The sequence below is a fragment of the Vulpes lagopus genome, chromosome 23 (genome assembly GCF_018345385.1).
Source record: "Vulpes lagopus strain Blue_001 chromosome 23, ASM1834538v1, whole genome shotgun sequence".
NCBI lineage: Eukaryota > Metazoa > Chordata > Mammalia > Carnivora > Canidae > Vulpes > Vulpes lagopus.
In genome coordinates this window covers 46,774,289-46,798,167 of record NC_054846.1, presented here as the reverse complement: position 1 = coordinate 46,798,167, position 23,879 = coordinate 46,774,289, and the positions used below count along the sequence as shown (strand labels likewise).

Genomic DNA, 23,879 nt, shown 5'->3' with positions numbered 1-23,879 from the left:
CTTGGTCAGAGGGAGGGGTTATGGCTCCCACACTGCTCTCGGTTCCCAGAGGCCTCTGCTGGGCAGTGTCTGACATTTGGGAGCGTCTGCATCCATCCCTAACCCAGAAGAACGGAGGCCTTTCCGGGACACTGTGTGTCACTTCAGGGAAAACCCTCAAAAATCCTTAAATAATATACCAGTTACATTGCTCAGTTTCTCGACCTATAAGTAGGGATTCAACCTAGACTAAGGTTTTACAGAAGCATTTAAGTTCAACAGGTAGAAGATGGAAGTGATATGAAAGCCATCATATAGATGTCTGGGGGTTCCAATTTTTATCGAGTTGACAAACCATGATGAACGCTGAAGAATGGATGGTATGTTTGATGATTTTTGTCTCAGTTGTCAGATAACTTTAGACACCGACACCTACAATTCAACACTGATCCAGAATAACAGTGAAATGCAGAAGGTTTCCGTGTGTTGTCACCTTTCTCCCTCTTCTGATGCCTAACATCTGGGTCTCTAATTCCAAACATTTTAGTAATTGAAACTCTGTCCAGTAGTAAGGGTCTATCTCTCTTAATCTATAGAAACGAATACGTGATGTTCACACCTACTTACATTTGTGAGCACTGCCATCAACCTTCTCCAAGCTGCTTACTGCATAACATCCTGCGTTTTAATGCGAGAAGGTTCAGAGAGAGAAATGAGAGAATACAAATATCTAAAGTCTGATCACCAAGCCCTACCCAAGGTTTATAATCTTCAGCAGCGTAGCTATTTATTTAATGGAATAATAGAATCTGAGGGAGTTAGGGATCTCCAAAAAGGAAATATTTCTGAAGATTAAGGAATAAGGTCATATTTGTCATTGTCACTTTTTCCTCTCTACCCCTCAGGAAGCTGCGAATATGTCAGGAGTCAGCACAGTGACTGAATTCATACTCCTGAGTTTTCCGTGCTCCAGAGAGGTTCAGGTCCTCCTCTTCCTGCTGTTCTTTGTGTCCTACATCCTGACACTGATGGGGAATGGGGCCATTGTCTGTGCAGTGAAGCTGGATCCCAGGCTTCACACCCCCATGTACCTTCTGCTGGCCAACTTCTCGTTCCTGGAGATCTGTTACATCAACACCACCGTTCCCAATATGTTACAGAACTTCCTATCTGAGACCAAAACCATCTCTTTCACAGCCTGTTTCTCCCAGTTCTACTTCTTCTTCTCCATGGGCATCAATGAGACCCTCTTACTGCCCCTCATGGCTTTTGATCGGTACTTGGCCATCTGCCAGCCTCTCCATTATCCTATCATCATGAACAACCGCCTCTGCATGAACCTGGTGGCCCTGTGCTGGGTCACAGCCTTCCTCTGCTATCCGATCCCTATCTATTTTATCACACAGCTCCCCTTCTGTGGCCCCAACACCATTGACCACTTTGTCTGTGACCCCGGTCCTCTTCTGGCCCTGCCCTGCATCCCTGCCCCTGGAATTGAGCTTTCCTGTTCTCTATTGAGCTCTCTCATTATCTTCATCACCTTCTTCTTCATCCTTGGTTCGTACACCCTGGTTCTCAGAGCAGTGTTGCGTGTCCCCTCAGCAGCTGGCCGACGTAAGGCCTTCTCCACCTGTGGTTCCCACCTGGCTGTTGTGTCTCTTTTCTATGGATCCATCATGGTGATGTACATCAGCCCAACCTCTGCGAATCCAGCTGGGATACAGAAGATTATAACCCTGTTCTACTCATCAGTGACCCCTCTTATAAACCCACTGATCTACAGTCTATGGAACAAAGACATGAAAGCTGCCTTGAGAAAAATTCATATGAGCACAAAAATTAGTCAGAGCAAATAAGAGCTCATGAATGGGCAAAATCTAATTATTTTTTCTCCATTCTATTCCCATCTAAAGTGTACATATTTCTTTATTTGCCTCTTGAAACGCACACTCAAATTCATCTATTCCTGCCTACTTACATAATGGACAATCGTATGACAAATTAAACCATACCTTGCCCTCAGGTCAGGAATTTGTAGATCATAATTTAAATTAAATTACCTGGGAGGGGAGGGGCAAGATGGCAGAAGAGTAGGGTCCCCAAATCACCTGTCCCCAACAAATTACCTAGAAAAACTTCAAATCATCCTGAAAATCTACGAATTCGGCCTGAGATTTAAAGAGAGACCAGCTGGAATGCTACAGTGAGAAGAGTTCGTGCTTCTATCAGGTAGGAAGAGGGAAGACGGGGAAAAAGAAATAAAGACACAAAAGGCCTCCAAGGGGGAGGTGCCCGGCGAGGAGCCGGGCTGAGGCTGGGGCGAGTGTCCCCAGGACAGGAGAGCCCCGTCCCGGAGGAGCAGGAGCTGCACCAACCTTCCTGGGTGGAAAGGCCTCCCGGGGAATTGGAGCAGGATCCCCAGTAAGGCGGGGATGCCCTCGGGCTCCCTGGGACAGTAACAGAGGAACTGTGCCCCGGGGAGATGCGCCGAGCTCCCTAAGGGCTGCAGCGCTCGGCGGGACCCGGAGCAGCTCAGAGGGGCTCGGGCGGCGGCCCCGGGAGGGGGCTGCGGGGCGGGAGCGCGAATCCAACAGCGCCCGCCCCGGAGCACAGGGCACCGGGACACAGCCCAGGATCCGGCCTCCTCCCGGGACAGGCAGAGGCCGGGAGGGCCCAGGACAGCAAGGACGCTCCTGCCCCGAGGTGAGCAGATCAGCGGCCCCGCCCCAGAGCCTCCAGGCCCTGCAGACGGAGAGCCCCGGAGCTACTGCGGGAGCTGACTCGAGGGTCCCAGAGCTGCCCCCGCCACTGTGGCTTCCTCCCGGGGCCTCACGGGGTGAACAACCCCCACTGAGCCCTGCACCAGGCAGGGGGCAGAGCAGCTCCCCCAAGTGCTAACACCTCAGAATCAGCACAGCAGGCCCCTCCCCCAGAAGACCAGCGACAGGGACCAGTTCCAGGGGAAGTCAAGGGACTTAAAGTATACAGAATCAGAAGATACTTCCCCGTGTTTTTTGTTTTTGTTTTATTTGTTTTTGTTTTGTTTTGTGCTTTTTTTTCTTTCTTTCTTCTTGATTTCTGATTGCTTCCCCCACCCCAACCCCTTTTTTTCTCCTTTCTTTCTTTTTCTTTCTCTTTTTCTCTCTTTTTCCCCTTTTTTTCTTCTTTCTCTTTTTTCTTTTTCTCTTTCCTTTCCTTCTCTCTCTTTTTCTCCTTTTCCCAATACAACTTGTTTTGGGCCACTCTGCACTGAGCAAAATGACTAGAAGGAAAACCTCACCTCAAAAAAAAAAAAATCAGAAACAGCCCTCTCTCCCACAGAGTTACAAAATCTGGATTACAATTCAATGTCAGAAAGCCAATTCAGGAGCACTATTATACAGCGACTGGTGGTCTAGAAAAAAACATAAAGGACTCAAGAAACTTCATGACTGCAGAATTTAGATCCAATCAGGCAGAAATTAAAAATCAATTAAATGAGATGCAATCCAAGCTAGAAGTCCTAACGACGAGGCTTAACGAGGTGGGAGAACGAGTGAGTGACATAGAAGACAAGTTGATGGCAAAGAGGGAAACTGAGGAAGAAAGAGACAGGCAATTAAAAGACCATGAGGGGATCCCTGGGTGGCGCAGCGGTTTGGCGCCTGCCTTTGGCCCAGGGCGCGATCCTGGAGACCCGGGATCGAATCCCACATCAGGCTCCCGGTGCATGGAGCCTGCTTCTCCCTCTGCCTGTGTCTCTGCCTCTCTCTCTCTCTCTCTGTGACTATCATAAATAAATAAAAAATTAAAAAAAAAATAAATAAAAGACCATGAGGATAGATTAAGGGAAATAAATGACAGCCTGAGGGAGAAAAACCTACGTTTAATTGGGGTTCCCGAGGGCGCCGAAAGGGCTAGAGGGCCAGAATATGTATTTGAACAAATCCTAGCTGAAAACTTTACTAATCTGGGAAGGGAAACAGGCATTCAGATCCAGGAAATAGAGACATCCCCCCCTAAAATCAACAAAAACCGTTCAACACCTCGACATTTAATAGTGAAGCTTGCAAATTCCAAAGATAAGGAGAAGATCCTTAAAGCAGCAAGAGAAAAAAGTCCCTGACTTTTATGGGGAGGAATATTAGGCTAACAGCAGACCTCTCCACAGAGACCTGGCAGGCCAGAAAGGGCTGGCAGGATATATTCAGGGTCCTAAATGAGAAGAACATGCAACCAAGAATACTTTATCCAGCAAGGCTCTCATTCAGAATGGAAGGAGAGATAAAGAGCTTCCAAGACAGGCAGGAACTGAAAGAATATGTAACCTCCAAACCAGCTCTGCAAGAAATTTTAAGGGGGACTCTTAAAATTCCCCTTTCAGAAGAAGTTCAGTGGAACAATCCACAAAAACAAGGACTGAATAGATATGATGACACTAAACTCATATCTCTCAATAGTAACTCTGAACATGAACGGGCTTAATGACCCCATCAAAAGGCGCAGGGTTTCAGACTGGATAAAAAAGCAGGACCCATCTATTTTCTGTCTACAAGAGACTCATTTTAGACAGAAGGACACCTACAACCTGAAAATAAAAGGTTGGAGAACCATTTACCATTCAAATGGTCCTCAAAAGAAAGCAGGGGTAGCCATCCTTATATCAGATAAATTAATATTTACCCCGAAGACTATAGTGAGAGATGAAGAGGGACACTATCTCATACTCAAAGGATCTATCCAACAAGAGGACTTAACAATCCTCAATATATATGCTCCAAATGTGGGAGCTGCCAAATATTTAAACCAATTAATAACCAAAGTGAAGAAATACTTAGATAAGTTTGGAAGGACTTCAAACACATGGAGGTTAAGGACCATCCTGCTCAAAGATGAAAGGGTCAACCAGGAAATTAAGGAAGAATTTAAAAGATTCATGGAAAATAATGAGAATGAAGATACAACCATTCAAAATCTTTGGGATGCAGCAAAAGCAGTCCTGAGGGGGAAATACATCGCAATACAAGCATCCATTCAAAAACTGGAAAGAACTAAAATACAAAAGCTAACCTTACACATAAAGGAGCTAGAGAAAAAACAGCAAATGGACCCTATGCCCAGCAGAAGATGAGAGTTAATTAAAATTCGAGCAGAACTCAATGAAATCGAGACCAGAAGAACTGTGGAACAGATCAACAGAACCAGGAGTTGGTTCTTTGAAAGAATTAATAAGATACATAAACCATTTGCCAACCTTATTAAAAAGAAGAGAGAGAAGACTCAAATCAATAAAATCATGAGTGAGAAAGGACAGATCACTACCAACACCAAGGAAATACAAACGATTTTAAAAACATATTATGAACAGCTCTACGCCAATAAATTAGGAAATCTAGAAGAAATGGATGCATTCCTGGAAAGCCACAAACTACCAAAACTGGAACAGGAAGAAATAGCAAACCTGAACAGGCCAATAACCAGGGAAGAAATTGAAGCAGTCATCAAAAACCTCCCGAGACACAAGAGTCCAGGGCCAGATGGCTTCCCAGGGGAAAACTATCAAACGTTTAAAGAAGAAATCATATCTATTCTACTAAAGCTGTTTGGAAAGATAGAAAGAGATGGAGTACTTCCAAATTCGTTCTATCAGGCCAGCATCACCTTAATTCCAATACCAGACAAAGACCCCACCAAAAAGGAGAATTACAGACCAATATCCCTGATGAACATGGATGCAAAAATTCTCAACAAGATACTAGCCAATAGGATCCAACAACACATTAAGAAAATTATTCACCATGACAAAGTAGGATTTATCCCCGAGACACAAGGCTGGTTCAACACTCGTAAAACAATCAATGTGATTCATCATATCAGCAAGAGAAAAACCAAGAACCATATGATCCTCTCATTAGATGCAGAGAAAGCATTTGACAAAATACAGCATCCATTCCTGATCAAAACTCTCCAGAGTGTAGGGATAGAGGGAACTTTCTGCGACATCTTAAAAGCCATCTACGAAAAGCCCACAGCAAATATCATTCTCAATGGGGAAGCACTGGGAGCCTTTCCCCTAAGATCAGAAACAAGACAGGGATGTCCACTCTCAAAACTACTATTCAACATAGTATTGGAAGTCCTAGCATCAGCAATCAGACAAAAAAAAGACATTAAAGGCATCCAGATTGGCAAAGAAGAAGTCAAACTCTCCCTCCTAGCCAATGACATGATACTGTACATAGAAAACCCAAGAGCCTCCACCCCAAGATTGCTAGAACTCATACAGCAATTTGGTAGCATGGCAGGATACAAAATCAATGCCCAGAAATCAATGGCATTTCTGTACACTAACAATGAGACTGAAGAAAGAGAAATTAAGGAGTCAATCCCATTTACAATTGCACCCAAAAGCATAAGATACCTAGGAATAAACCTAACCAAAGAGGTAAAGGATCTATACCCTAAAAACTATAGAACACTTCTGAAAGAAATTGAGGAAGACACAAAGAGATGGAAAAATATTCCATGCTCATGGATTGGCAGAATTAATATTGTGAAAATGTCAATGTTACCCAGGGCAATTTACACGTTTAATGCAATCCCTATCAAAATACCATGGACTTTCTTCAGAGAGTTAGAACAAATTATTTTAAGATTTGTGTGGAATCAGAAAAGACCCCGAATTCGGGGAATTTTACAAAAGAAAACCATATCTGGTGGCATCACAATGCCAGATTTCAGGTTGTACTACAAAGCTGTGGTCATCAAGACAGAGTCGTTCTGGCACAAAAACAGACACATAGATCACTGGAACAGAATAGAGAACCCAGAAGTGAACCCTGAAATTTATGGTCAACTCCTATTCGATAAAGGAGGAAAGACTATCCATTGGAAGAAAGACAGTCTCTTCAATAAATGGTGCTTGGAAAATTGGACATCCACATGCAGAAAAATGAAACTAGACCACTCTCTTTCACCATACACAAAGATAAACTCAAAATGGATGAAAGATCTAAATGTGAGACAAAATTCCATCAAAATCCTAGAGGAGAACACAGGCAACACCCTTTTTGACTTGGGCACAGTAACTTCTTGCAAGATACATCCACGAAGGCAAAAGAAACAAAAGCAAAAATGAACTATTGGGACTTCATCAAGATAAGAAGCTTTTGCACAGCAAAGGATACAGTCAACAAAACTAAAAGACAACCTACAGAATGGGAGAAGATATTTGCAAATGAAATATCAGATAAAGGACTAGTTTCCAAAATCTATAAAGAACTTATTAAACTCAACATCAAAGAAACAAACAATCCAATCATGAAATGGGCAAAAGACATGAAGAGAAATCTCACAGAGGAAGACATAGACATGGCCAACACGCACATGAGAAAATGCTCTGCATCACTTGCCATCAGGGAAATACAAATCCAAACCACAATGAGATACCACCTCACACCAGTGAGAATGGGGAAAATTAACAAGGCAGGAAACCACAAATGTTGGAGAGGATGCGGAGAAAAGGGAACCCTCTTACACTGTTGGTGGGAATGTGAACTGGTGCAGCCACTCTGGGAAACTGTGTGGAGGTTCCTCAAAGAGTTAAAAATAGACCTGCCCTATGACCCAGCAATTGCACTGTTGGGGATTTACCCCAAAGATTCAGATGCAATGAAACGCAGGGACACCTGCACCCTGATGTTTCTAGCAGCAATGTCCACAATAGCCAAACTGTGGAAGGAGCCTCGGTGTCCATCGAAAGATAAATGGAAAAAGAAGATGTGGTTTATGTATACAATGGAATATTACTCAGCCACCATTTGCTTCAACGTGGATGGAACTGGCAGGTATTATGCTGAATGAAGTAAGTCAATTGGAGAAGGACAAACAGTGTATGTTCTCATTCATTTGGGGAATATAAATAATAGTGAAAGGGAATATAAGGGGAGGGAGAAGAAATGTGTGGGAAATATCAGAAAGGGAGACAGAACATAAAGACTCCTAACTCTGGGAAACAAACTAGAGGTGGTGGAAGGGGAGGAGGGGAGGTGGGTGACGGGCAGTGAGGGGGACACTTGACGGGATGAGCACTGGGTGTTATTGTGTATGTTGGCAAATTGAACACCAATAAAAAATTAATTTATTAAAAAAATAAAATATGAGTTCATGAAAAAAAAAAGGAACAACTGTACTAATGTTGATGATGATGTAATGGTGCCAGCGCTCTCATACACTGCTAGTGTGAATGTAAAACAGTACAAGCAGTTTAGAAAAGTTTAGCAGTTTCCTAAAAAGTTAGCCATTTATCTACCATTTCGTAAAGCCATTTCACCCCTAGCTATTTACCTAAGAGAAAGAAAGCATACAACGTCTTATACACAAATATTCCTAGAAGTTTTATTGATATTAACACAAAACTGGAAACAACCCAAACATCCATCAAAAGGCAAACAAATGAACAAATTCCTGTCTATCCATACAATAGAATATCAGCAATAAAAGGGAATGATCCATCATTAGATACAACATGGATGAATCTTAAAATAATTGTGTCGAGTGTCACGCCAGTCAGAAGAATTAAAATGAACCAAGTCAGGAAACAACACGCTGTTGGTGGGAATGCAAACTGGTGCAGCCACTCGGGAACACAGTGTGGAGGTTCCTCAAAAAGTTGAAAATAGAGCTACTCCATGACCCAGCAATTGCACTACTGGGTATTTACCCCAAAGATACAGATGTAGCGATCCAAAGGGAACCCTACTCCTCAATGTTTATAGCATCAATGTCCACAGTAGCCAAACTATGGAAGGAGTCCAGGTGTCGATTGACAGATGAATGGATAAAGATGTGTGTGTGTGTGTGTGTGTGTGCATGTGTGTGTACACACAATGGACTGCCAATCAGCCATCAAAAAAGTGATACCTTGCCATTTATAGTAATGAGGATGGAACTAGAGGGTATTATGCTAAGCAAAATAAGCCAATCAGAGAAAGACAATTATCATCTGATCTCCCTCACATGTGGAATTTTAGAAATAAAACAGAGGATCATATGGGAAAAGAAGGAAAAATAAAACACAAGACAAAATCAGAGAAGGAGACAAACCATGAGACTCTAAATCATAGGAAACAAACTGGGGATTGCTAGGGGAGGGGAGTGGGGGTACTGGGTAACTGGGTGATGGATGTTAAGGAGGGCACGTGATACAATGAGCACTGGGTATTATATACGACTGATGAATCACTGACTTCTACCTCTGAAACCAATAACAACATGTTAGCTAATTGAATTTAAATAAAATTTAAAAATAAAAAATATAATTGTGATGAGTGAAAGACACTAGATCAAAAAAATACACGTTATGATTCCATATATATATTTATATATATAAAGGTATAAAAAATGCAAACATCTACAGTGAGAGAAATATTAGGGGATACCTGGAAGTGATGTCAGGGAAGGGTAGGAGGGAGGAATTGCAAAGGGGCACATTTAGGGAAGTTAAGGATAGATGTGTTGGTTGATTAATAAAATGATCAATTGATTGGTTAATATGTCATCCTTCCTGTAAGAGATTTAAAGCAAGGAAATATTTCAACCTATATAGGAAAAAAGAACCCACAGAAATTAAGCTAGGCCCCAAGGGAAGTGAGTAATAAGCCTAGAGATGTCTCCTGACACGGTTTTCCTTTCAAAAACAATAAATGGATCCTCAAGGATCCAAAAAAAAGGGGGGGCTTACTCCCTGACAGACTCTGCTTATAACCTCTCCACCCTTCCACAAACACAACCAAGGGTCCTTACCACAACCACTTCCACTTCTTTTCTCCCCTCTGGTTATTGCCATCTCTCTAAGAAAATTTAAAAAAAGAAGCTTTTGAGAAACTTCAGTTTGGAATTCCCTTTGCTGATCCAGGTAAGAATGCTACGAAGTGTTTAAAAGAGCAAAAGTCACAACCTACTAGCTTTCATCCACAGCCCTCCAAATTTGCTACAGCCGGTCACGTTCAACCAATTATTTCTTAAGCATTTTCTGGTCAGGAAACAGCCAAGATACCTCTGCAGGCACTTATCTCATTCAGTAATCTTTGGACCAGCCCTCTAAAGAGGCATGATTATGGCATTTTATCACTAAAGAAACTGAGTATTAATTTCCTACAATCAATAAAAAAAAGCTCTTGACTTTGGATACTATGTCTTGTCTATAACGCACAGCTGTAACTCCAACCAGGAAAATTATCCTGACTTTTCAGTATTTTCTACCGATTACCGATTACCGATTACCGATGTGCAGGCCCCTCATTGAGACTATACAACCTAGCTGAAGGAGGGAAATGAGTCGTCTCGAGACATGTCTGGGGGGCGACGGAGACACGGGGCCAGCACGGGACATACCAAGATCAGGAAATGCCTTTTTGAGCTGTGTAGCCCAGGACCTGGTTCACTCACTTAGCCGTCTTAACCTTTTCTGAGTTGACTAATTTAACAAGTAAACCAAAAACAGAAAGCAAAAAAAACAAAACAAAACAAAAAAGATGACTGTTGTTAATTAACTCAGTCCATTAACTCAGCCTGGGGTGGTAAAGACACTGCTGTTGACAGCACCCTCTGCAGTCGCTACAATGGGAATTGATCAGTTTGGGGTTTTTGTTGTTGTTTTGGCAGCTCCTGCTCAGACTCGTGACGGGTAAACATCGCAGTTCTCTTCTGTGCAGAAGAACTAAGTGATAAAAGATGAGTAGCAATACAGGCCTGCTAGATATACAGGATTGAGCATAAAATGGTGATGGCCATTCCTGTTTTCTAGAACACCTTGGTGAGACTTCCTGACACAGAACTCCTCTTTGCAGAGGTATGGTTTTATTCAGAAGCCTAACGTGATGGGTTTTTCTGTTTTTAGGAAGTTATATGCTGCTGCTGCTGCTTGGCAGATGGAGGGTGGAGGAACAAAAGTGGAAGCAAGGGGTTCTGTTAGGTTGCTACTGCAGAAGCGCATGGAAGGGAGGATGCAGTCATTTAAATTTGGGAGACAACAGTGAAGACAAAGAGAGTATATGACATGAGTCGTAGTTCAGGAGCAGAAGGTTCTTGCTGATGAACTGGATGTGAGGGGAAAGAGGAAGGAGGAGAGGAGACATTAGACTAAACCAGGAAAGGTAAGTTCTTGTATATTAAGCCATTAAAAGTGCTGAAAATATTTTGAGGTAATGGACAAAGTGATCATTACAAAAAATCGACTTTTAGAAATATCCTGCGAAGTACTTTGATTAAAAATGCCCCAACCTTAGGGATCTGGCTGGTTCAGTTGGTTCAGCATCTGACTCTTGATCTCACCATAGATCTTGATCTCAGGGTCTTAACTTTAAGCCCCAGGCTGGACATGTTGCCTACTTAAAAAAAAAAAAAAAAAAAAAAAAGGGAAGCAATACCCTAACCACAATTAGTAATAAATTACTCTGAACTATTGAAAACTGAACAGCTTTTCTAAGTTGATACTAAAACTGTTAAGACTAAAAGGGACTTTTTTTTAATTCTATGGAATTTAAAGTCCATTAGCAGCTTTCACATGTTAAAGCAAATCTTATTTTGAGTCACTCCTTCCATTCCTTGGCAGTTAATGTACTGTCCACAGCTTCAATATTTGTTAACAGCCCCATTCAAAGAACAAACATTTGGGGAAAAAATGATTACTTCAGAAAAGACTACATTCTGATTATGTTCACCCTGAATGAGAACAGTGTAAGGTGATGCAAATGAATATTAAATATTTTATGTCTGGTTTAAGTTTGCCTTCAAAAGATGGATACTAAGTATCTGAAACGTAAGCTCAGTTCCAAGTCACGTGTTCTGAAATTCAAAGAGGAAAGGGCATTTAGAAAGTATGAATTTATGGTACAAGAACCAGAACTTGTTCCTCCCACAGCTGAGGCACTAAAAGACCTGCTGTAATATAAAACATAAACTATCAGGATCTTGGGAAATTTTATTGGCCACATGAGTCCCCCATGTCATCAAAATCAAATAAAATCCAGAAATAGATCTTGCTCAGAGAGGGAAGCTTTTGTACAGTTTATAAATTCCAAACATTACTCAGTTTGCCAGTTTCCTATCATAAATCTTCCTTTTAAATCAACACAAAAATATACTATCATCAACTACTTCCCTCCTGACACCTTCTGCCATTTTATTCCAGAAATTTTATTGTTTTTGAATACTCCCAACAGACCACCGTCAGACTCCTTGGACAACTATGCAGGCTCTGAAAAATAATTTGATTAATTAATACTACATTCCAGATAATGGAAATGGATATTTTTCATGTTTCTTAGACTTACCTTATTTACAGAGGCTATAATACCAAGACCCAGGATTCAGGGCAGGATTATTTAACAAAGGATGTATACTGTGTGTTTTTCTTAGCTCAGCAAAACATAAAGCCATTATGCAAATATATAACCATCTAAGGTCATCCTGACTTGAGGTGCTCCCAAGCAGTGACAAAAAGGGAGAAAAAATTAAAGTTTTCTCTTCTTTTCAAGCTTAATGCTACATTTACCTTAACATTAGAGAATTGTATCAGGTTCCACTGGAATATATCAACTGGAATAGAAATAGAAAATGGATTTTGTGGAGTCATATCCCCATCCCAGACAAAGACCCGTTTCCACAAAACCACAATAATCCTCATCCTATCCCTCAGCTGTATCTATCCTAGAAGGCTGGGGAGCTATATTAACAGAAGTGAGCTGCAGCTATTTCCTACAATTTGAATGTTTTACTCCTGAAATTGGTGGGTTGCATTACCAAATAGAATTGATGAGTTTGTTAACTACCGCAAAGCAGTAACGTGATTCCAATAGTCGCAAGGTTCTACTGCTCCAACAACACACAATCTGAGTCACCTTTGCTCACAAGTAGCTGTGTTGGGGTGAACTCTTTCTGGGAACTGAAAAAGGTGCATTATTCATTCATTTTTATGAGTATTTATTAAAAGCTGTCTAAGGGGAATGTTACAGCTGGAAGGATCGAGAAGGAGAGGATAGTAATTAGGATGAAGCATGAGGCAGGATTCTAGGGTACAAGTGATAGTCTATTTTTAAGATTATATTTATTTATTTGACAGGGAGAGAGAGAGAGGGCACAAGCAGGGGAGTAGCAGGCAGAGGGAGAGGGAGAAGCAGACTCTCCGCTGAGCCAGCAACCCATGCAGGACTCGAACCCAGACACTGGGATCATGACCTGAGCCGAAGGCAGACACTTACTGATTGGGCCACCCAGGCACCCCATGATAGCCTATTTCTTGACCTCAGTGGTAGTTACTACGGAGGTATATATATAATGATTCATTAAGTTATAAGCTTATGTATTAATCATGTTTGCATATATTTCACAATAAAAAAACATCTGTCTATCCACTGATATTCACTGGCTTCTTGTGTTTTTCAGCCCAACAACTAAACTAGAACAGTATTTCAGGATTAGACAGAAATAGTAATTACTAAGATATAAGTGTTTATTGCGTTCCACAGAGTGGTTTCAATGCATATCTGGATCTGCATCCATACAGACATTCAATAATGTGATGGTCTTTCACAGCTCCCGGACCCATGAAAGTCTCCAGCACCACCAACACGTCCAGCACCATCTCCGGCTTCATCCTCCTGGGCTTCCCTTGCTCCAGGGAGGGGCAGCTCCTCCTCTTTGGGCTCTTCTCCATTCTCTACCTCCTCACCCTCATGGGCAACGGGTCTATCATCTGTGCCGTGCACTGGGACCAGAGACTCCACACTCCCATGTACATCCTGCTCGCCAACTTCTCCTTCCTAGAGATCTGGTACGTCACCTCCACTGTCCCCAATATGCTGGCCAACTTCCTCTCTGAGACCAAGGTCATCTCCTTCTCTGGGTGCTTTCTCCAGTTCTACTTTTTCTTCTCCTTGGGTTCTACAGAATGTTTTTTCTTGGCTATTATGGCGTTTGATCGGTACCTTGCCATCTGCCGGCCTCTACACTATCCAACCATTATGACAGGACGTCTCTGCGCCCGTCTTGTGGTCAGTTGCTGGGTACTTGGTTTCTTCTGGTTCTTGATTCCCATCATCATCATCTCCCAAATGTCCTTCTGTGGATCCAGGATCATTGACCACTTCCTATGTGATCCAGGTCCCCTGTTGGCCCTCACCTGCACTAGAGCCCCTGTGATAGAGTTAACTAGCTCCACCTTAAGTTCTTTGCTCTTGTTTATCCCCTTTCTCTTTATCATGGTGTCCTACACTCTGGTCCTGAAAGCTGTGTTGAAAGTCCCTTCCGCAGCTGGACGAAGAAAGGCTTTCTCCACCTGTGGGTCTCATCTGGCCGTGGTTTCACTGTTCTATGGCTCAGTGATGGTCATGTATGTGAGCCCAACATCTGAGCATGAAGCTGGGATGCAGAAGATGGTGACTTTGTTTTATTCCATAGTTACTCCACTCATCAACCCTGTAATATATAGTCTAAGGAACAAAGATATGAAACATGCTATGAAGAAATTATTGAGAACATAAAAGTAAGAGTCTTGGTTTAGAAGATTTGGAGACAGAATCTGTTTTTATTTTCTTAGTTAAAAAGAAAACTGATATCATTCAGAATATTGTCTACATCGTTTTGAACTTTATACATCATATAGTTTATTTCCTAAAATTTATGGGGCCATACAGGATCTCAGAGATGCACTTCATCTCACTAACTTTATAGTTGATAGAGTCATAGATTGAAAAACTGAACTCAGTTTGTTGAAGAAATAGAATTTAAAATATATCCTGCCAATTTAGTATGAAAAGTAATGCATATAGAAAGCATTATGAGGTTGCATGTTGGTTGACTGTGACTGAAATGAGGGGTGGGGTTAAGTTGTAAAAGGTGGCTGATTGCTCTCTACCCATGTACATGTTTTTTGAGATGGCTGTCCCATATTTTTTGTATATTGGAATAAAAATTTCTATAAATTATTATGACTGAAAGTAGATATTCTAAATTGTCTCACTGCTAAGCCATATGACTTCTATCTTCAAAACTCTACCTTTAGAAGATTGCTTAAGACAGGGGCCATGAAACTTCAGGAAAAGGGGGAAAGGAAATGTGCAATATACGGGTCTTGTTGCTTCCAACCACCTATATCAGATTATTCTTTTCTGTGAAGGCAGTAGAAAGACCTCACTTTCATAACTTACTACTCTTGATATTTTCTTTAAGGATACTTTTCATTAAAGATCCTCTCATGAGGTATTTAACTGCGAGCTGAAAGGCTAAGGTGCTCCAGTCTTAGCTCTTCAATGAATTGTGTGAACTTAGGCCAATCACTTAACCTCTCTATGCTTCAGCATCCCTATCTTGTAAAATGGGAGTAATACTACCCCCAGAGGGTTGTTGTAGGGATTAATTAGATATAATATCTGTATAGTAGCTAAGGTTCTTAAAGAAGGCACTATATAAATACAAAATTGTATCTATTAAAGTTGGTTTATTTGTGGAAAAAATATATCTCCTGCCAAGCCTCTCCACAGTGGTTGAAGAGAATAAAATAGTTTTATTATTGAACAAGCACTAAAGCAAGGGAATATATGTATCACAGCAATTGGCTAAGAGATGGCAAAGACATATAGAAATCTCATTCCTTTTTGTAGCGAGCAAATACAACTTATTTACATACATGTTTTCAAAATAAAAAATAGTCCTCAAAAAGACTTGACAGCACCCTTGTCACACATAGTTCATCCTAGATTCACTTAGTAATGGGAATGGCCATCTGTGTTTGCTAATTGGCTTCATACAACGGAAAAATAGACCTATGTCTACTACCTGAGACAGTTTTGCAAGTTGGAAATAGGCCAACAAAGCTAGGCTCATACACCCCCACAGAAAGGGGGAATTGGGGCACTACCAACTTTGATGATTACATTTCAAAGAGACTTCCTAGGTCCTTGACAAAGACATTCCTGAGTCATGAAGCTGGCAAGAGTCTCACGTCGATTTTTAAAATTTTTACATACATTTCAATATTTAAAATATTACATTCAGAATTTATTCTTGAGCCAAAACCATGTAAAAAAAAAACCATGTAAGCTGGAATGTGAAATGTACTTTGTGTATTTGACCTATTTTTATAAATTCATCTTTCTTTTTGACTCCAAAGGATACATTGATATTTATTTGTATTCAAGAAAGATCTCTTCAATGCAATTATTCTTCTCATCCACAGTAAAAAAAATGATTTTTCTTTCCTAGTATATAAATAATAAATGCTCATTATAGTAATTCTCAAACAATAAATTATAAAAATATTTTATTTTTTATAAAAATATTTTAAAGTTATCTAAAATCCCACCACTCTGAGGTAACCACCATTAATACTTCAGTCAACAATCTTTCATGTATTCTTGTATACAAGTACACATACATTCACATATGCTAATTTTACATGAATGAGTTTTTCTTATGGTGGACTCCTTTATTTTCTCCTTCCTTCCTACCACTTCATCCTCAATCTACTTTTCACTCTACCACCACCACCCCCTACTAGACAGACAATATTAGCAACCTAATACACATGCTTCATACTGTTCTCCATGCTCCTAATTACATCAAAATATTTGTAATCATATATCAAGGTTTTTTCATTTATCTTACAAAAATCAAATTATATTTCATTGACTTCTCAATATAGTGTTTTTACATTTGGTCTTACAATATATGCAACTCCCTCCAAAGTAATTTAGGTGTACCAAATATTTTCATTTTTTATAATAGGCCAGAGATGTATAATTAATAAAATTAGGTTCCTTCAACAGGATCTTTTAATAGGAAGAACTCTTCATGAGCTATGGGTAATATTCATCCCGTAAAAGACATGACTAAGAACAGGCTTGATGCCCTTATTGAGTAGGTTTTACCAAGATGTTTAAAATTAGAGTCTTTATAGAGGCTATCATTATTATAGAGGATATGAGAAGATGTGATTAGTCATCTCTGTTTCTACTAAATAGCCAGATATGGGATGCATATACATTACCATGGTTTCATAGAACAGAGACAGCACCACCAAGAGAGACTCACATTTAGAGAAGGCATTTCAACAATGAAATGCTGGGAGTGCCTGAAATGTAGTTCTTAGAACCAATATATATGATCCACGGATATACAAAAAAGTGAAATGACAAGTATATAGTACATGTTCTATGATATGGCTTAAGTATGGTACATGACTCAGTGGGCCCATTTGTAGCAGATGCTATAATGTGCTGTCCAGATCTTTCCTTCAAGAATGAGACACTCCACAAGACAGGATGAGCACTGGGTGTTATGCTATATGTTGGCAAATTGAACTCCAATTTTAAAAAAAATACAAAATAATTAATTAATTAATTTAAAAAATAAAATAAAAACAACAAACAGCAGCTATTAAAAAAAAAGAATGAGACACTCATTTCTCTAACTGACATAAGTCTAGCATGCTGATATCCTTGCCAGAAATTGCCTCAAGCCACAGAGACTAGCTTTTTCCTTGATTATCTGCCCTACCCAGAGTCAGCTCACATCCAATGATTGGTCAGTGCTGGTGTACAAAGGCTTAACACTCTTTCCTAAATCTGTGACAAATAGGAACAGCCATCCCACCTACAGGATTTCATATGGCAACAACTGAGACTTTTGTTTCAACTTTATCACAATTCAACTTCTTCTTCTACCCTACCCTACTTTCCTCAATCCTGTACAGCTGTTGTTCCCAAGAGAACTCCACAACAGCCTCTCTTCATGAAACCTTAGCATCCATTTCCATGGAACCCAATCTATACCACCATGTCACTTAGAAAGAAGATAGAGACTGAATGAGAAAATCAGTGAGTCAAGAGTCACATCACCTTACCACAGATCCTGTCATGAGGATGGGATAGTGCAGTGAGTAGCAGCAGGCCAAGTGCTAACCATCTTCCATGACACAGTAGAAGAACAATGCATTTGTGCTTAGAAAAAAGAAGTACAACCAAGTGAAGCAATCACAATATGAAAAGGTACTGATTTTAGAAAGAAAACTGTCCAACATGTTGGATATTGTACAAGTAACAGAAAATCACGATAGCTGACACTCCATGGAAGCTGATGGAGTAAGAGGATCCTAAGTTCACCTCATCTAATGAATATAACTAGAAAATAGTCTCATCAGTGTAAATAACCCAGAAAATGGCCCGAAGACTGTCAAAACAGACTCTCCACAGCTAAATGTAGAGAAGAGGCCACATCGAAGAGGGTAAGAAGGGCAGAGACATGGTGAAGAGTTAGACAGACCATAGGACTGGCTGTGGGAGGGTCTCTGCAAGCACAGAAAGAGGAAAAAAACAGAATATCACACCAGGCACCTCAGGCATGGGGAACCCACACAGAGAAGACCAATCCCTGTAATATTTGGCTTTGAAAACCAGAAAGGCATAATTTCATGATTCTTAGAATCAGCAGGGCTTAACACCAAGAACTTTAAAAATCAGCGGGCTCAACTCTGGGAGAGCCAAGAGGACAAGAGAAAATGGAGTCCCCACCCACTCTCTTTAAGAGACAGCACAACTAAAAGCTCTGTGGAGTTACTGCATAGAAGCAGCATTCAGAAAAACCACGTAGGGTATATGGGAGGGAGATTTATTCGTTAATTTCAGAGCATGTGCTAGAGGTGCAGGGAACCTTGAGAGAATTCTCCAAGAATAAGAGAACTGGCAGGCACAATTTCCCTTCCCTGGGCCCCAGCCTAGACACAAGGAACCAACACAGCACCAACATTCACTATCTAACTTGCTAACAGCACACCCCATCCCCAAGTTCTCCTGTGGACATGCCCCTTCCATCTAAGTTTCCCCTCCAGGTGCCCTCCCACAGCAAACTCACACAAACCTTGCTAACACCACGCATCCCACCCCTACCTTGTCCTAGTAACCTACCCTCCAATACAACCTTGACCAAGCCATCCAAAGTGGGGCCACAATCTTGGCAGTGTGCACGCAACCCCAACAAGGGTCAGTGCTATTCCAAAAGTGACTCCTGCACAGGGAAGAGGGGAAGGTAATTGTATATACTAGCCCCAATGCTGCCCTAGGAGTGGCCTGCAGACAGACATCCAGTTGAATTTCTCAGAGGACAGCTCAGGGAAAGTGCCCAGTAGTTTGGTGCTACTGCCTCTCTGGCAAATGCCTGATCTGACTTAATTCAAGCCCAAGATGACCCCAGACTGGCCCACTAACAACAAGGGACCAAACCCTGCCCACAACAGACAAAGAGAGCCATTGAAGATGACTAGACTGAAGGCAAAAGTGGCTCAGCCACAATATTAAGGCACATACAACACACATAGGAGACACCTATGAAGTATCAGCTTCTGGTAAACAAGGACATTGAACTGCAGGGCATGACAAAGCCTCTTCATAAGGCCACTACTTGCAAGAGCAGGAGATGTAACTGACTTTCCTAAAACATAGAAACAGGCACAGAGAATTGGACAAAATGAAGGGCAGAAAATATGTCCCAATGAGAGAAGAGGACAAAATCACAAGAGAGCTAAATGAAATGGAGATAAATAATGTGCCTGATAGAGAATTGAAATAATGGGCTTGATATCCACTGGGCTTGAGGAGAGAGTAGAGGACCTCTATGAGACTATTAGCAAAGAGATAAAAATCAAAAAAGAACGAGAGATGAACTCAATAACTAAAATTAAAAATACAGTAGATGAAATAAATAATAGAATAGAGGAAGCAAAAGAATGGATCAGCAACCTGAAGGACAGAACATTGAAAAGCAATCAGGCTGAACAGAAGAAAGAAAATTAATAGCAATAAATGAGGATAAACTTAGGGAACTCAGCGACACCATCAAGATTAATAATATTCACATTATAGGAATCCCAGGAGAAAAGAGGAAAAGGGGCAGAAAATTTATTTGAAGAAATAATAATTGAAAATTTTCCTAATCTGGGGAAGAAAAGAGACATCCAGATCCAGGAGGCACGGAAATCCACCAACAGAATCAGCCCAAGTAGTCCACACCAAGACATGTAGCAATCAAAATGAATAAAAGTACTGATAAAGAAAGAATTTTTAAAGCAACAAGAGAAAAGAAAACAGTTAAATTCAAGGGAAACTTCATAAGGCTACTGGCTGATTTTCCAGCAAAAACTTTGTCGGCTAGAAGGGAGTGGTGATATATTCAAAATCCTGAAAGAAAAATAATCTATAGCCAAGAATATTCTATCCTGTAAGGTTACCATTCAAAAGAGGAGAAATGAAGAGTTTCCCAGACAAACAAAAACTAAAGGAGTTCATGACTACTAAACCAGCCCTACAAGAAAAGTTAAAGAGGACTCTGAATAAAGGGGGAGGGAGGAGACCAATCGCGGGAGTAAGAAAAGTAAAAACACAAAAAATAAATTCTTTTTTTAAAAAGCACAAAAATTAAATATATCTATAAAAATCAGTCAAGGGATTCACAAAATAGAAGGATGTAAAATATGATACCATACTCCTGAAACATGAGGGAAGAGGAGTAAGGAATGGGTTCAAACTTAGGCAACCATCAACTGTAAATATAGACTCCTATATGCATAAATGTTATATGCAAACTTAACAGTAACCACGAATCAAAAATAGTTAACAAATATACAAAAAGAAGAAGAGCAAGGAATCCAAGTACATCAGTAAAGAAAACAAGCAAAACATGAGAGAACAAGAAAAGAAAGGAACAGAGATGAACTGCAAAAACAACCATAAAACAATGACCCAGCAATTGCACTCCTGGGGATTTACCCCAAAGATCCAGATGCAGGGAAATGCCGGGACACCTGCACTCCGATGTTCACAGCAGCAATGTCCACAACAGCCACACTGTGGAAGGAGCCTCGGTGTCCACAGACAGATGATGGATAGAGAAGCTGTGGTCTGTGTATACACTGGGATGTTCCTCAGCCATTAGAAACGACAGATCCCACCAGGTGCTTCGACGTGGATGGACCTGGAGGGTATGATGCTGAGTGAAGTAAGTCAGTCAGAGAAGAACAAACATATGGTCTCATTCATTTGGGGAATATAAAAATTAGTGAAAGGGAATAAAGGGGAAAGGAGAGAAAATGAGTGGGAGGGAAATATCAGAGAGGGAGACAGAACATGAGAGACACCTAACTGGAAACGAACAAGGGGTAGTGGAAGGGGAGGTGGGTCGGGGGTGGGGGTGACTGAGTGACGGGCACTGAGAAGGGCACCTGACAGGATGAGCACTGGGTGTTATGATATATGTTGGCTAATTGAACTCCAATAATTAAAAAGATAAGACCTGAAACCATAAAAATCCTAGAAGAGACTGCAGGCAATAATTTCTTAGACATCAGCCATAGCAACATTTTTCTAGATGTTGCTGAGGCAAGGGAAACAAAAGCAAAAATACACTATTGAGACGACATCAAAATAAAAGGCTCTGCACAGAAAAAAAAAATTAACAAAACTAAAAGGCAACCTACTAAATGGGGAAAGATATTTGCAAATAAATATCCAATAAAGGGTTAGTATCCAAAATACACAAAAAGTTTATACAAATCAACATCCCCAAAACAAATAATCCAATTTAAAAATCAGCAGATGGGACATCTGGGTGGCTCACTGGCTGAGCATCTGCCTTCGGCTCAGGTCATGATCCCAGGGTCCCAGGATCGAGTCCTGCATTGGGCTCCCTGCAGGGAGCCTGCTTCTCCCTCTGCCTGTGTCTCTGCCTCTCTCTCTCTGTGTGTCTCTCTTGAATAAATAAAACCCCTTAAAAATTTTAAATAAAATAAAAATCAGCAGAAGATATAAACAGACATTTCTCCAAAGAAGGGATATAAAGAAGATGGCCAATAGACACACAAAAAGATGTTCAACATCACTAATCATCAGGGAATTGGAAATCAAAACCACAATGAGATATTACCTCATACCTGTCAAAATGGCTGGAATCAAAAAAACAAGAAAGTGCTGGTGAGGATGTAGAGAAAAAAGAATTTTCATGCGCTGTTAGTGGGAATTCAAATGACCTGAGCCAAAGGCAGATGCTCAACTACAGCCGCCCAGGTGTCCCATATCCCTTACTTTTTTTCTAACAAAGCTTATAACTTCAAAAAGTGTTGTCTTAAAAAAAAAGTGTCTTAAATTTCTCAGAATTAAATTAAAAGAGGGCACTAAGTTCCTTGAGAGAATGGGAGCAGGAGCTGGAGATTAAAAAATGAATACTTAGTAATTGGCCCATCCAGCTTCATTTCAGTCTGTTTCACAGGTACTAGTCAGAACGAGGGAAGTTCTTGACTCTGATACCAGCTGATAAGATAGAAACTGTGATGAATATTGAATATAAGCAATATTGAATTGAATATGAATATAAGCAATATTGCAAACTGAAGACTTATCAATCACATTCTAGTTTCTCGGGCCTCATATTCACAAGTTAATGAGTCCCTAAAAAGTTGGCAGATTGTTTCTATTTCTTTACTATTTAAATCTTTCAGTATAAATGAATGCCTAGAATAAGTGGGTCTGCAAAATATAATACAGATCACAGTTCAGAACTCAATTTTTATTTAAATACTGATACACACACATATATGTATGTGTATATATATTTGAGAAAACATGAAAAATTCTAAAGAAATAACACAAAAGGTCAACACACTAAAGTTTTCACATCTGTGTCAGTGATAGATCCACATGAAATGCATTTGTGGTCACGAATGGATCTCTGCATTTAAAATATGACTCTTTTCCTATTCCAAGGTCAATGTCCTTTACAGTTCCAAAATTCTTACTCGTTAAATAGTTTTATAAAATTTCCATGGCATCTTTTTTGAATTTTTGCATCTGGAATATTCAGTTGTAGATGAGGACAATCTTTTACAGTCATTTGCATTTCACTCCTTTCTATATATTTCTCTATGCAATTCTCATATTGAGTCACAGAAGAATCGCAGATACACAGTAAATGTTGATTAAGCAGAGGTGGGTGGATGACTGGAAGTTGTCTCTTTAGAAAGGCTATGTGCTTCCAAGTATGATCTTGAGACCCAAGAGGGGAAAAAAGACACATTTGATAAATACAAGAGATATGAAGGGTTTTTTTTGTATTTTTTATTTTGTTTGGGTTTTTTTAGATTTTGTTTTTTATTTATTTTTTTAATTTATTTTTTATTGGTGTTCAATTTGCCAACATATAGAATAACACCCAGTGCTCATCCCATCAAGTGCCCCTGAACGCACCCGATCTCGTCTGTATTTTTTTTATTTTGAAGCAGTTTCAGTTTTTCAGAAAAGTTACAAGAATAATATAGAAGTTCTATATGCCCTTTATCCAGATTCCAATTGGTCAAAATTTACAATTGCTTTATTATCGTCTGTGTCTTCTTTTTTTTAATAAATTTATTTTTTATTGGTGTTCAATTTGTCAACATACAGAATAATATCCAGTGCTCATCCCATCAAGTGCCCCCCTCAGTGCCCACCAAAAAATTCACCGCCACCCCCCACCCACCTCCCCTTCCACCACCCCTAGTTTGTTTCCCAGATTAGGAGGCTCTCATGTCCTGTCTCCCCTTTCTGATATTTCCTACTTATTTTTTTCTCCTTTCCCCTTTATTCCCTTTCACTATTTTTTATATTCCCCAAATGAATGAGACCATATAATGTTTGTCCTTGTCCGATTGACTTATTTCACCCAGCATAACTCGTCTGTGTCTTCTTATATCTCGGGGCGCCCCACTCTTCTCTACATATGTACCTTTTAGGAGTAAGGTGCAGGCATCTCACCCCTTTGTGGCAGCACCTGGCTGTTCCTAAGGGTTAACTCAGTTCAAGTCAGCACTCCCCTCGCTTGCTGGCCTAAGGCCTTTGATC

At 40.4% G+C, this 23,879-nt stretch overlaps 2 protein-coding genes across 3 annotated transcripts; both read left to right on the top strand.

The window, feature by feature from the left end:
* The first annotated feature begins 896 nt into the window (after window positions 1-896).
* Window positions 897-1,835, top strand: LOC121481525 (olfactory receptor 11H6-like). The gene has a single exon (XM_041738945.1). The coding sequence runs from the start codon at window positions 897-899 to the stop codon at window positions 1,833-1,835; it is 939 nt and encodes a 312-aa protein (XP_041594879.1).
* A 7,303-nt stretch (window positions 1,836-9,138) lies between these two features.
* Window positions 9,139-14,501, top strand: LOC121481521 (olfactory receptor 11G2-like). 2 transcript variants are annotated; one of them, XM_041738931.1, is made up of 2 exons: window positions 9,139-9,158; window positions 13,598-14,501. In XM_041738931.1, exons 1-2 carry the CDS (start codon window positions 9,139-9,141, stop codon window positions 14,499-14,501), a joined length of 924 nt encoding a protein of 307 aa, XP_041594865.1. The 2 variants fall into 2 exon arrangements, with proteins under 2 accessions (XP_041594865.1, XP_041594866.1); XM_041738932.1 differs by lacking the exon at window positions 9,139-9,158 and having other exon boundaries at window positions 13,527-14,501.
* Window positions 14,502-23,879: the final 9,378 nt, after the last annotated feature.